The 14,689-nt window shown below is 39.7% G+C and overlaps 1 protein-coding gene across 10 annotated transcripts in view; it reads left to right on the forward strand.

Moving 5' to 3' along the window:
- TUB (TUB bipartite transcription factor) overlaps nucleotides 1-14,689 on the forward strand; it is a 156,854-nt gene that overhangs the window by 113,496 nt on the left and 28,669 nt on the right. For all 10 annotated transcript variants that reach the window (XM_075755102.1, XM_075755103.1, XM_075755107.1 and 7 more), the window contains exons 2-3: nucleotides 1,562-1,613; nucleotides 3,047-3,209. In XM_075755102.1, coding sequence (XP_075611217.1) covers nucleotides 1,562-1,613; nucleotides 3,047-3,209 — 215 coding nt within the window. The remainder of the gene's footprint in view (nucleotides 1-1,561; nucleotides 1,614-3,046; nucleotides 3,210-14,689) is intronic.

Consider the following 14,689-nt stretch of genomic DNA (forward strand, 5'->3'; position numbering starts at 1 on the left):
GAAATGAGGTGGATTTGCTCGGGCCATTAAGCCTGAAACTTTATACTTAGGCATCTTCTATTCAATTCTTTGACCAAAGATACCTGTTTGGGTAGTTTTACTTTCTAGCAGTGCAGCTAATATGTATTGCAGTTGTAGTCAAGCACTCTTGAAAAAGACCTGATATTGTATACCATGGAGGAATGTGTGTCTTCTTTTTATAACTTTTTTCCATAATTTATCAAACAAAGAATACATGGTGTGAAGCAGAACATTTTTGTGAATGTGAGGGATTTTCCTTTTTTTTTTTTTTCTTTTGACTATGAGTAACCTGTTACCTCTACAAGAGACTGTAATTTCATACTTAAGATACTTGTCCAGTATAGTTTCATTCTGTGGAACATCTGCCTTTTGGAACATATAACCTGTGTGTAAATTACAAAAGGTGATTGCTACCAATAGTGCCTAGTTTAGGTCTTTGATGATGCTGGCACTGAAAAGGGGGCATGCTGCACGCCTTTATTAGCTGTCCGATCTAACTCTACTATAATGTTACTGTCTCCTAAAGAATATATATTAATACATGGGAAGTCACAGTTTTTATGACATTTCCGTTGCAATACACTTTGGTTGTATGTAGGTCAGAATCCAGGTTCGTTTGTCCTAGATTTTTGCTTTTTTGATTGTTAAGAGTCATTATTAAAAAAGGGACTAATCTTTTATAAAAATGTGCTGTAAGAAAAAATGGATTCTACTTGCAAGAGGCTATTTTTTTTGTTCTATAGCACTATTTTCCTCGTAGATGATACATTACAGTTTAACAGATTTAATTATCTATGTTCAATGCTTAACCATAATGTTCTTACAATAGAGACCTTTGTTCTCCAGAAAAATAAAGTGTAGTCAGTAGTTGGATAAAATACTTCACAAAAATAATTTTCTGATTTCAATGCAGTTTAGTTTTTAACATCTAATTAATGAAAATTATTAAATGTGCAGGAGTTAATCTCCCAACTAGCAACAATTAGCTGACAGAAATATGGAAGCGCACGATACTGTTTGTCTTGCCAGTCTCCGAAAGCTGAAGTGCATGGCAATCGGTGTGACTTTTCAGATATTCAGGAATAAATTCTGGTTTTCAGTGTGCAAAAGATTAGACGATTAATTTTCTGAAGGTAATTTCAAATACTGCTGAGTTGATAAGCAGCTGTCTTACACTCCTCACTTTTTATATGCTTTATATGCAAATTTTCAATCAAAGCCCTGCTGTATACATTGACCTTTTGCATTAGAAGACAGTGGAGAAGAACGCAAGCTGTAGACCATGGAGTTTGCATTTCTTTGTGAACTGGCTGAATGTATATTTTTATTGAGGATTATGTGGACCAGAGTTTTTTCAGTTTTTCATGAACTGCGTTTAAATTCTCAAGTCAACTTTTGCAGGTTAGGGCAGGAAAACTTCCGTGGATCATAGTGGGAGTTTTATATGAATAACTCCTGCAAGAGTTTGCTCCAGTGATTGCCGTTAGGTGTTGTTTTGAGTGATAAATTTGTTCCAATTACGTACCCTTTGTTTTTGCAGTGTTCTGGACGATGAGGGGAGCAGCCTGCGTCAGCAGAAGCTTGACAGACAGGTAAGATTTCGCAGGGTGACCTTCTTGCTCTCTGTAGTTTAGATCTTGGAGTAATGAAATCATCGACATATATCTGGTAATTGATAGAAAATTACATCCTCTGATTTGGGAATGCAAAAGAGAGGTCTGTGGAGGTTACGGCTTACTTAGAAGTATAACTTGCATTGAACTTTTTCATATGGTTGTGGTTTGAGTGATTATCATTTTCCACTGCCTTGGGTTTGTTTTAAGCTGACTTACAGTGTATTTGTTACCCCTCTGATGGACCAGAAAGGACAGAAGGTTCTGGCAGACATGCCAGCCAACAGCGGTTTACCACAAAGTTTTTTACATCTTCTCTTTTTAGTTCCACGGATTTAGCCCTTGTGGCTGTGAACTAGTGGTATTATGTGCTATGTTGCTGATTTTGCTACTGTATTCCTGCATGACTTGTACAAGAAAATGATTCGGAATCTCTTCTATGAAATCTTAGGGAATTTTGCCATCAAGTTTTAATGGTGTTTGAGGTTTCCACTTTTCCATTGATTTTTCTGTGGTCCCCTTTTCACGAAACTTTGTCATGTTTATAGTTAAACCTTGTGAGTTTAATTTTATGTTGTTCTATTCATTTCTTCTCCCATGTCTATCAGCATCTCATTTTCAAGTTCAAATACTTTCTGCTTATGCCATAATCTTGCACTAGATTCTGATCGTTTTGAAGTCACGTTGAGGTGTTCCACGCAACTTATGGAGCTGAAAGAGTCAATTTTCATTCTTCTTCTTCAGTTTTAGTGTATCTCCTTTCTAAACACACACACACAAAAAAAAAATCACTCTTGCAGGAGCAGGGAAATGGTAAGGTAATGGATAAGTAAAATTAACAGTTCAGTTCTCTGAGGTTGTGGAAGAGGGCTCAAAGAGAGAGGTGCCTGTGGTGCCATCAGATGCTGAAGGTTTTGATTTTCAGCAGGTTTAGTTGAGAAATTCAAGTGTTTAATTAAAGTTCATCTTGTATAGTTGTTAAATTAGGCTCATGTCCAGCATTATCACTTGATTCTAGATTGTAAAGTACCTGATTTTAATTTACAGGAACTTAAATTGGCACCTCTGCCTCATGCCCTTGCTTACCCTCCCGTTGCTTCACAGCCACTGCTCTCACACTGTTGTTTTCCCAAGGGTTATTTCCAAACAAGCTCTGATAGCTGGTAGACTGCTCAGAAAGATCTGTTTTAATTATGTGATGTTTTCAGCAGAAGGTGTTTTAGCAGTGGGTTGGTTGGGGTTTGTGGGGGTTTTTTTAATTTTTTTGAAAGATTTCCTATAACCCAATATCCCACTTGCCAACTGCTGCCACAGGAAAACTGGAGAAGGTGTAAAGATATCCATGGTTTTTTGTCAGAGATTGCTACTGTTTGGAGTCCCGTAACAGATGCTTTTCTCTGTGTTTTCCTCAGCGAGCATTGCTAGAACAGAAGCAGAAGAAAAAGCGCCAGGAGCCATTAATGGTTCAGTCCAATGTGGACAGTCGTACAAGAACGCGCAGGACGAAACATTCCGAAGAACAAGCACCGTTGGTTGAATCGTATCTTAACAGCAACAGCAGCACCATATATCATGGTATATGAATATGATCTATTGCATGTATATTTACTACAGGTCATAGTATGATGCTCTCCATGTTAAGCTTATGCTAATGAGAACAAAGGTTGTTGTTTTGGCTTTTTTAGTAAATAATTGATATCCTTCACTTGTGTTTGGGGACAAAACCATCTGAACTTGCAACGCTAGCCTAACAGGAGGGAGCGAGGTAACCACCCGCCATTTCAGCACTGTGGGGAAGAGAGCGCGGCTTGTCCCTTCTGCCATGAATATTTAAGTGTCTTCAGCCTTGGTTCCTACTGAAGTAAAGCTTACGCTGTTCCACTCTATATATTTCTCTGTACATAATTTTGCTTAAGCTTGACAGAGTTGATAAATCTGATACCTGTTAACTAATTTCAGCTAAATTTGAATACATTAATTTCAAAGATACTGTGTTTCTGCAAGGTTCACTAAAATAGGTGAGTAGATACAGAAGAACATTTCAAGCTTGTACAACATGGTCTACGCTTTCTTATTAAAGGTTACAGAATCCAGAAAGGACAGAGGTGCTTTAGGTATCACAACCTTAAGAAAAAAATGTGAATGACATTTCTGTATTGTTAGACTTCAGAGAATGTAATCGTCAGAAATAAATCCTAAGGAAGTGAGTCGTTATTCAGTTCTGTGCCCATATGGAACATGCTTGTGGGCTTCCTAATGATGGTAGGTGCACACTTTTCCTCAGGATTTCCTAGAGGGAAGCTTGGGTAACCCTTGATCAATATTGTGTCTCTTGTAGATCTCATTCCAGGCTGCCGGAGTGTTATAGAGAACAGTAATTTTCAAATTCTCTTGTTTTGTAGATGATTAAGACAAATTTGATTCATAAGCCTCAATAAGCATAAGGCTTCCTGCCCTGGGTTTTGATGGGTATGTGCTACACAGAATTAGTACAAGAAAAAAAATAGTGTAGAGGGCGTGAGCTGAAATCTGCGGGCACTGGGAATGCTGCTGGCTGTTTTCAGGTTGGGAATACTGCTAGGAGGCAGAGTACTTAAGGTTCAATGTGTAAAATCCAAAACCTAAGATGCCTTTGTGAATCTATGTCTGGAAAAAACCCAAACCAACCAGTATCCTAGTCTTAAACAAACAAAAAACATAATCCATCATTCAATTCTGTTCTCTATCAAGTATACTGCACATGCTATGCTTTTCATCTGCCCTATTATTTCATTTTCAGTTGGTGGTCGCATCTTTAGATCAGGTATTTACTGGACTAATGAATCATGCTGTGAGAAGTGCAGGTTTCAGAGTCTCTACTTCCAGTTTGCTATTGGTGGAATTTTTTCGTGTGGTTACAGCTACAGAATTTATTGTTGGAAACTGGAAATTGCATTGATTAAATGTTAAGGCTTCATTAATCATGGTCCTTTTTTATCTCACTTCTGCGAGCAGATAGGGTACCATAAGTCATTTCAGATGGAGAATTATTTTTTCTGTTATTATTATTTTAATTACGTTTTTCTAATAAATATTAAAAGCATTAGTAATATTTCTCTCTCTTTACTGTCTTTTTCTCAGGGTCTGGGAAGGAAATTTTTAAGATGAAACTAAATTTCTTTCCAGTCTGACCTAAGAATTTGATTTAGCATAGAATTTTAATTTTTTTAAAATTATTTTTTAATCGGAGAAAACAGAGTTTTTCTCTCTTTCCCCTTCCACTCAATAGCTTATCAAAAGTACAGAACTGTTCTAAGAAATAGTATCTTATGGTACAGAGGTACAGTTGTATACTGAACCTTCTGTATTGTCAGTTGAACAAGGTTGTAGTTTTCACAGATGACAGAAACAGACATTATTGTCCCATAAATGATAACAAATTTCATATCTGCACTAACTGAGCTAAATTTTGCAACAGTTTGCACCAGAGTGGACTTTCTGACTTAAGTGAGATTAACTGTGCTCTTAAGGTAAAAGTGACCTTTCCTGTAATGTTGCACCACACCACTTACTGGAATACTTACTAATTTATACTCCTTAAATCAATTTGTTCTAAATTTGTCTCTCAAACCCTTTCAATATTTCACAAGGTTTCAGAGAAGCAAAAAAAAGAGAGTAATGTTTCTCAAATTCAGCCCAGAGTTTGTTAATCCCTGGGGACAGCTGTCCTTGTAATAAACTGTGCAGTTAGCAAAAGCCAACTTAGAAGAATTTAATTACCCAGTAAAGTGTTTTATTGCCTTGTAAAATCCTTTGTTAGGAAAGTTGCTTTTGAAAATACTGTAAGAACTCCAGAAGGGTCCTTTTTTGGTGTCATCATCTCTGGGAATGTGCTCAGTGTCTTAGGTTACGCTGTTTGCATGGTACGTCGTTAGGTTTTGGTGGCCATTTTTAACCATGGTATTCAGCTTCAGGGGTGGCACTTTTTTCCCCTTCAATGAAAACATTTGTATGTGGGAGTGTGGGATGCATGAGACAGCTGGGCTGTTTCTAAAGAACTATTCTGCTCTTTTCCGTTCATTTGTTGCTGTTATGGGCATGCTGATTTTAAGTTAAGAATGACTCTTTGATGGGAGTTGACGGTCTGCTGAATGAACTACATTGCTTGGATGAGCATGTTTGTGAAATCAATTCCTGTACTGCAAATGCTACAAAAAGAACGCTTCTTTCCACCTATTGTCCTCCTCTACTCTCTTTCTTCCCTTGTACTAATTCTGTGTAGCACAAAAGTACTTGTTGATTTCAACACATAATTGGATGCCTGTGTGGAGATATGTCTATCATACTTTGAGCAAAGTAGGTCAGAGATAACATCTCAGCGCTTCTGAGATGTGAGGCTTTCTGCGCTGGGAAGTTTTCTTTCGTACGCTGCCATAGCTTATTCTGATGCAGTTATCCGTGCTGCAGTGATTCCCTGATGGGCAACTCTACTCTGGAATAAAAACTCATTTCATTCCAGAATAATTATCAGAGTGTGAAGTAAAAAGTCAAAGTCACTTTTGTTCTGGAATAGAACGTCAGCCTGGTGAGCTGTTTGTAGGTAGATACAGTGGAACAGGGTGTTTTGCTAGTTAAGGTGACCTTAAGTTTTCCCACATAAGGGAGCCCTTGGCTGCTTTTGGACCTCTGCAGGGAGCTGCACGGTGACTGCTGCTAGTCCTCTGGCTGCACCTGCATTTAATTTCATCCAGCTTGGAGCCGAAGGGAAGTGCAAGTAAATCCAAGATGCGGTAGGATGGAGGGATATTCGTGGAGGGCTGGGACCCAGCTCAGCTGGGGCAGCTCACAAAGGGGATAATACAGACGGGTGCCGACGCTTGTGTCGCTCAGGATTGGAGATGCTGGGACCAGTTTAATTCAGAGTGAAAGTGAGCAGGTACAGGGCTCTCTTGAGTTTCTTTTTTTGTTAGTTTAGTAAATAGCAAAGTGGCTCTGCTGAAAGCCTGCCTCCACAGAGTGAGGAGAGGAATTGCCAGGGTCACCATACTGTTTCCTAGATACCTTCAAGCAGCGAGGTGACATGTCGATAGGATGAAATGGTATCTCTGTTCCCTGCCAAGTGTCACCAGCAGCTCCTCTGGGTGCTGTCAGACTTTTAAGGAGATGGGTGCCCTTCCACTGAGGAAGTGGCTGTGCAGAATTCACCACACAGGAATCTCCAGACAGATCATTTTTTCTCAGTTCCTGCCCATGTTTCACCTACAGGTAAAAGTTTTCAGATCCTGTAGCATGCGTATGACTTCCATGTGGTATATCTTTCTAAAACCTTTTGGTTGTTAGCAAAATGCTTAATTAACTAACAACAACAAAAGTATTTATCTGCGGGAACTGACATGAATTAGGTTGAACAGGCCAACCCGAGAAAAAACGACTCCTTGGCGCTCCAGTCCACGAGTGGTTGGTTTGAGCCGGCGTGTTTGCCAGCGGTGACGCAGCGCTCGCCTGGTGGCAGCTGTAGGTCAGGTAGGACCAAGCGTGCAGGAGATCGCTTGTGTTTCTCGGAAAGGATTACAGAGATGTACTTAATGGGAACAGAACCTCTTGTTCTGTGTGTCTAGGAGGATGGGCGCAGTAGGAGGGGAAATAGTTTCATGGCAGCTTTTCTAGAAAAGTCTGGGACAAAGCTGAGTATATGGAGGTAACAGAAAGTGTTCATGTAAAATGTGGTGTCCTCCCCTCCCAAATGAAGGTATTAATACAGTTTTAGGACCATACTTGCAGGTTAGACCCTAAATTATCTGCCTGCCATTTCAAGCAAAAGGTATCCTTCCATGAAGTTCCACGATGTTTGGCTCCAGTAGTTACTATTACAAATAATGCCTCTCTCTCTTGCAGTACCAAATACAACTTAGTTGTGATTTCATCATTATAAATAGCAAACTAAAGAATCAATAACGTTTTGTATTGCTATTACATTTACATTGTTTATAAAAGACAACAGAGTTATTTATTCACTGGAATAAATTTAATCCTTCTGTGTAGGAGAGATCACTTACAAATTGCTTTGTTTTTGTTTTCTTGTGTTCTTGTTTATTTTTGATTTGGTGTCCTTTATAAGGACATATTGCTACCTGTTTGTTTAAAGTTTTTTATTAAATTTTACTTGCCATTCTGTAATGCCTCACAGTCACATCTGCAGGATTGTTTTCATGTATCTCTGCACCACTTATTTGGTGAAGTTTGTTGAAAACCTGGACAAACGTTTTAGCCTGATATGACATTGCAAAACTCTGCTGTGAGTATAGTTCTTTTCAGTCTGGATTGCAAATACGTACTGAGCATTCCTGGAGCCAAGTAGCATGCAGAGATACACTAGTTACTGCAACAATTTAATTACTTTATTTAATTACATTTAATGCAAATGATGAAAGCCCATTTTTACAGAGAAGAGTAATTTTACTTCTGTGAAAATGGTGAATTTCCACTGGGGAACGATTTTTCTTTTCACGGCACTGAGGAAGGCAGAGATTTGAATGAGTGCCAGATATGCTTTCATTAATATTACCATACTTTGTTGCAGCTGTGGCTTTTTCTTTTTTTTTTAAGACTCAAAATTAAAAATGTTTTCAATTAGATACTCTGAGAGTAATTTTCATGGCAACTTCCAATTTAGAGATTTAGATTAACCATGTGTAAAAAGGCAAAATTACTTTCTTACTTTCCTTCTTTGACATTTGGCAGCACATCTAGATGTAATGGTTGTGGGGTGTGTTGATCAGACTTCTGATGACAAGTCATAGCTCTGGATTGTTAAATTTGACGTCCCGTTCTGCTCCTTACCATGAGTGATGGGAGAGAGTTTTCTGATGACTATCAAGCTGTCGACTTTATAAGATGACATCAGTTAACCATTCATTTAAAAACCCATATATCTGCGAGTTCATCAAAACAGCGTCTCGCCATCCCTTTTTTCCACTGACCTTGAAATGAGAAGGTATTAGTTTATTTTTTGAAGATGGCAAGGAATGTTCTGTGCACAAGGCTGTTAATACTGCGAGATCAGGCAGCACTCCAAGTATCATGTGGGCAAGATACTTACCTTCCAATAAGCATATATTCTGAAATCTCCCTTTCAGCTGCAGTCTCTTCACCTCAAAGAGTCTTTGATTTATCAGCAGTCCTTACTGCGCTAGTACATTTCCAAAATAAACACACTAACCCAGCAGCAAGGATCGGAGAGCAGTGGGTAGCAAGTGGTTTAGAGGTCTTTTTGTGCTTCTTGGTACTGAAAGATTTGAGAAGGAAGTTAAGAGGCAATTGCTCAAAATTGCTTGAAAAACTCCGTTCTCTTTGCTTTAAAGTTCCACTTAACGTATATTTACTTTCAGTGACTACTTCCCAGCTAGCTGCTATTTTCTGCCCGTGACAATCGCTGTGTCCGGGAGGTGAGGATGCCCCAGCACGGGCGATGCACCATCCCACGTCTCTCGACGTGGGAGGCTGCAGCGTACATGGGAGGGGTCCGTGGAGCAGATGCGGTACCTGGAGCGTGGCGCAGGGTCACACGGCTGGAACAGAGCCCGCGGGCAGGGTGTGGGTGGAAGCCCCCAGGGATTGCCTCGTCAGGGCAATTAGAGCCTGCTCGTGCCTGATACACAAAGTAATTATGTAATTTCTTACTGTCCTTAATCTTCCTGGCATAGGTTTTTCATGGATAATTTTAGCTTTCCTCATTAGTCGTCTGCTTTCCCAAAGAGTCTAATTCATTGCTATTAACTCTCCATTTCACATGCTCCCTTTCTCTCTCCCCCTCCCCAGGGTCAGGCAGCAGGTATCTGGGGGTTAAGAAGAATCTTTTGTTCGATTCATTCCTTTGTTCTTTCTGAGGAAATCTCCTTACCGCAGTAAGCTTTTGATAATGTCCTTAAGCAGCACCAGGTTCTCACGTACACTTGTTCCTTTTTCTCAGCCCGTTCACATTCAGTTTCACTTACGAGTATTTTCATCTTCGTAAAATCAGCCTGGTCAGTACATCAGTGTTTGGAACAAAAACTGCAAGGAGCCATAGGGAATTTACAGGCAATGTGATTTTTTGGGAATCTGGAATCTGCCTGTAAGGTGCTAGTTGCAGCGATAATACCTTTGATTGTAAGCATTTTGAAGCAGAAATCTAATCTTTGTATGTGATTAAATAGCACCTAACGTACCAGAGTCCTTGCCCTCATTCAGGCCCTTGTATTTAACTACTTTTATTGTCTATATAAAACTAATAAAAATATTTCATTGCATTGTACAATATACGGGATTTGCCCAGAATATTTCAGAATATTGCTTCAGAATGTTTCTGGTAGAATCCAATGTCTTTTAGATAATTGTAAAAATGCTGGACCAGTTCAGAATCTAAGCTGATCAAATAAAGTAATAATGAACGTAAGCCCAAATAAGCAGCAAGATTCACTAAGGCTAGAACTTTACAGAGTAAAATAGCAAGCCATTCTTACAGTGAAACACAAGAACATCTTGGGCAGCAGTAAGAAAAGACAACCAATTAGCATGGGTTTGTTAAGGTACACCCTGACTGAACTGTCGTTTATCTTTCTTTGCGTGATACTCATTCCGGATTTCACTTCTACTGTTGAGAGGATGTTGGTAAATAGAATTAATATTTGCCTTATACAGCTGAGCCAATGATTGCATCACATACCTCATCAGCTGGTTCAGCCTCTTTCTACTTAAGATGTTTTCCAGACAGACTGCATAAATTTTTAATGTATCCATTTAATTTTTTTTCTTTTTGTGATTTTTCACCTACTTCATTCTTTGCATAATGTACTGATCAAACCCACTTTTTTAGCACACGTCATTTTTATGTGATAGGGATTGCTAAGTGATGATTCATAGATTTTGGGGGGTTTTTTTTCTTCCCCTAAGATCATAAGAGTGTGCAGGCACTCATATAAAGAAAAATGGGCATGCAAATGGAACAAAAAATAATCTGCATTTTCATTGCATGCTACTTTGAAACTAATTTCCTATGTGAACGTCTCATCTTGAAGGCTAGATGGAAAAACATCAAATATGTGTGGATAAGTGTCGTTCAATATTTTTTTCAGTTCCGTATTGTCTGCATCACAGATTATTCACTTACTTAGAAATTGCCTGCTTTCCTTTGGTTGCGAGTTGTAGCTCTATCCTTGAGGCATGCAGCGTTGCCCAATGCAGAACTGGCTCACGCGAGAGGCTCCTTTTTCCTCCTGACCGCGGTCAGACCATTGGCGATGCAAGGCAAAGCCAGGACATCGCTCTGCTCTGCTTTGATGCAAGTGCTTTTACACTCACCTTGTACTGTAGTAGTTAATAGACTACGTGTTTGTTGTTCATATTTTCTTTTCAGCTCAGATCATGCACTAATACCCTATTCTGTGCTCTTTTCTGTCTCCTAAAAACTATTCTTTTATAATACCATATTGAGGTTAGTAATCAGTGCTAGATTTAATGAACATGCATGAATAACACTAAAACTAAAATCACAATCGTATCATTGTTTTATTTGAAAGCTTGCCATTTATCCCAAAACTATTTATTGTAATTTATGAGTCCAAATGAGAATGAAACGCCAGATCTGAGAGCCCAGCATTATTTGCGCTTTGGAATTCTGTCTCACCGCGACACGTACTCCTCCATTTTTGTCTTGTTGAAATGCAAATTCTAGTACAAACAAATAATTCTAGTAGAAAAAGAAAATCTCTGGGGTTTGGGTTTTTTAAGTGAAGATTTTAATAACTTGGGGTGGGGTGTAGAGAGTATCAGGCTAGATTTTCAAGTTTAGTCTCCTATTGGTTAAGATAACTATCAATAGGGATTTTTAAACTTGCCTGAATTTCTTTTTGTATTGAAATTACTGCATTTTTGAGTGACAGTCTTTGAAACTCCATCCCTGTAGAGCTGCATTTAAGATTCTTAATTTATATGTCCTGTAACACTGCTATCATTGCTTTTAAGTTTTTAACATCCAACTAAGGACATAATCATATTGTCATATCAGTGAATATTATCTAGGGAGGCCAGTTTATCTCATTTTCTTCATTATGGTCTTTCCTGCGGGGAGCTATAAGTTGCTTCATGGAGTTATCCAGAGTCTGCGGAGGATGCAGGTGAGAGTTTGCCTCAAGGTTCCCATCCTGCTGAGAAGGGAAATTCCCTTCAGACTGTTACTTCATGATCCAAAGTAGTAGTAAAGGGCAGAGGGGAGGACATTTGATCCCGTGACGACGTGGTGGGGGATAAACATTGCCTCTATGAATTGCTTCATCTCCACAAAGACAGACGAGCAGGAGTGCTGGTTTGAGAAGTTCAAAGCTCCACATGCAGAGTGAGTACGGAGGGTGTTAGAAATGGTCATTCTACAACTCTCCAGGGCAGGGGAAAGCATTGGAAACAGAAAACAGAATTTTTCACTTTGCTCCACAGCTGAATCTGTTGGAGCCACTGAGCAAGGCAAGTCCGCAGACCTCTCTCTGTAGGTCAGCAGGCTTCAGAAGATAGCCCGTTGCCCACGGCTCTGCCAGGACCAAAGGCTTGCGTGGCCCTGCTGGCAGGAACTGCTCTGCTGCATTAACCCCAGTTCCTACTTGCACGTGAGGTATTTGGGGAGGTCAGCACTTAACTGCACGGACGTAGCCCAGTCCCCTGGAATTCAGTGCTGTCCTGAACCGAATTTGTACAGTCAGTAGCAAAACTACATAATTTCTTGGATATCTGCAGTCACAAGAGAGAACATCGGTGAGCGCGTGAGCCTTAGCTGATGTCTGCTATTTGCTGAATAGTTAATAGCTAAGAATGAGATGGTGGGGTTTTGTGGTGGAGATGACATTTTGGGATTTGATTTGGATTTATTTTAGAGGTAGTGCTTTAAATGTAATGTTAAAGCTCAGAAAAGCATCCTTTAGAAACAGGAAATTCTGTGCCAATTCCCTTCGTGAACCCAGCTGCAGTATCTGCACATTTATGGTTTAAATCTTATTTTGCAGCCTCCATCACTTATGTCTGAAAGTCCCATTTACCAAAGAGAGCAGTGATGGTAAATGCTCAAAATGGCTACTGGGCTGCAATCTTGTCTTGCAAAGCGATGGAAATATTTCCTTCTCTGTCCTTTGGAGCTCCATCGCTGGACTTGTAATCGGATATCTCTTGCTGAAAGTCATGAGACAAAAGTAATTCCGAAAGCTTCAGGCTTTTACTTGTTAGATCAAAGGATGGCTGACAAGTTAGTGAAGATAAGTCTGTAACTTTTCAATTAACAATGTCAGAGTGTTTCATCCTTTGCTGATTAATTGTTTCTTTGGCCAAGTAAATGATGCATCATCTGAATGAATTGATATGGCCGTATTTAAAAGGATTTAGATAACTGTCTGGTCATTTAATATAGGTCATTTGTAAAGTACTGAATTTAATTATAACATGGATTATCATCTTTAAAAACTAGGGTGTGTTCTTTTCATTGTTTTAAAGAGAGACTGAGCTACAAATACAGGATAGGTTGCATACATGGTAGACAGGATGGAGGAGTTGGGCAGCGACAAGTTCTTTCTTTGGGCTTTTAGTCACTCCTCTACTAACTTAATGTGTGTTCTCTGTAAAAGTTGAACTCCTCCTCTGCGTAAAGTGAAGAGGAGCATGTGTTTAGGCATGCCTCAGGTGCTCGTCGTGTTGTGAATGTTACGCCGTTCACAACAGCTTGCTGTGCTGGGGAGGGTAGCCCTGGGTTTGTAAGCCACGGTCTGCACAGACATGGCTAAATCTGTTTCATCTTACTCCTCTGAGAAGCTCCTGGGTGTTTCCATAGCTGTTCGTGCCCATGAAGGGTTTGGAAACAGGAAAGTTGCCTCGCGGACAGAAGCCTGGGGAGAATCTCCCCCTTCAGAGAGAGGTTACTGGCAGCCCACACGTCACCGACCGTCGTTTGGTCTTCTGGGGGTTTGTGAAGTTTGTTGGGATATTTTCGAAGTAATTTTATGGGCAACCAGTGCTTTCCAGTAAGGTTCCTTAGTGGGCTTTCTTTATCCTTTTAAAGACAGCACTTCAGTTTTGGGGAAAAGAAAGGGACGGTGGGAGGCCCCAGGCGCCAGGGTGATATTGCTCTGAGATAGACCAGAGTCACGACGTGAAGCCAGTGGGGCTCAGCCATCAACAGGGACCAGCAGCTGGCACCGAGATCTCGTAGTGCCCACCTGCACCTGCTTTTGGATGGGCTGTGAAGTTTGATGATTCCTTTATGTATTTCACAATGGTACTTGCTTTTATGCCTTTGTAAACTCAGTAGTATTTCACTTCAAGGCTTGGCCCGGCCAGAAGAAAGAGTTACTGTGTGTATTGCTTTCACAGGTTCAAATATTGACCTCAAAGTATGCCACGCTTTTAGGAAATGATAAAGCCTCTCTTTACTTTGAAAGCAACTAGCATTGCATGAATTATGCTGACATTCAGAGTTTATGCCATGCATAATGTGTTGGGACTTCTAAGGAATTAATTAATTAGTGTATGTTACAAGGTAGGAGGAGTTTTTAATTTCAGCTTGGGTATAGTTTCACAATAAAATGCATGGCCGTTCTATTCATCATATTGTGATGTATACAGTTGTGCAAGATGTGTTGTGAAAATAACCTTCCGATGATTCCTTGTTTACAGGGTTAGGATGTAGCTTTAAGCATAGACACTACAAATTCTAAATAAAATTTTTCTGCTTTCATGCCGCCATTGTTGATTATTCGTCTGGCAGAGCTTTATTACGAGGAGAAGTGCTTCCTACAATAGCTCAGCAACACATTAATATTCTGATGTCACTTTTGGCCTGAAAGTTAGGACCCGATATATTATCAGGAGGCGGAAAACAAGTTAGGAAATACATCCCAGCTAACCTAATGCTTTCAGGTTTTTTTACTGTAGCTGTGCAAATTCTGGTTTATTTGACTCTCCTCTCTGCATGAATTGTCTGAAATACCAAACAAACTCTGCTATGTCTGCTTACTCTTTTATGCCTTCACAGAGTTCTCAATTCATTCTCTCTTCTCTCTCTC

The sequence above is a fragment of the Balearica regulorum genome, chromosome 5, assembly GCF_011004875.1.
Source record: "Balearica regulorum gibbericeps isolate bBalReg1 chromosome 5, bBalReg1.pri, whole genome shotgun sequence".
In the NCBI taxonomy this organism is placed as follows: domain Eukaryota; kingdom Metazoa; phylum Chordata; class Aves; order Gruiformes; family Gruidae; genus Balearica; species Balearica regulorum.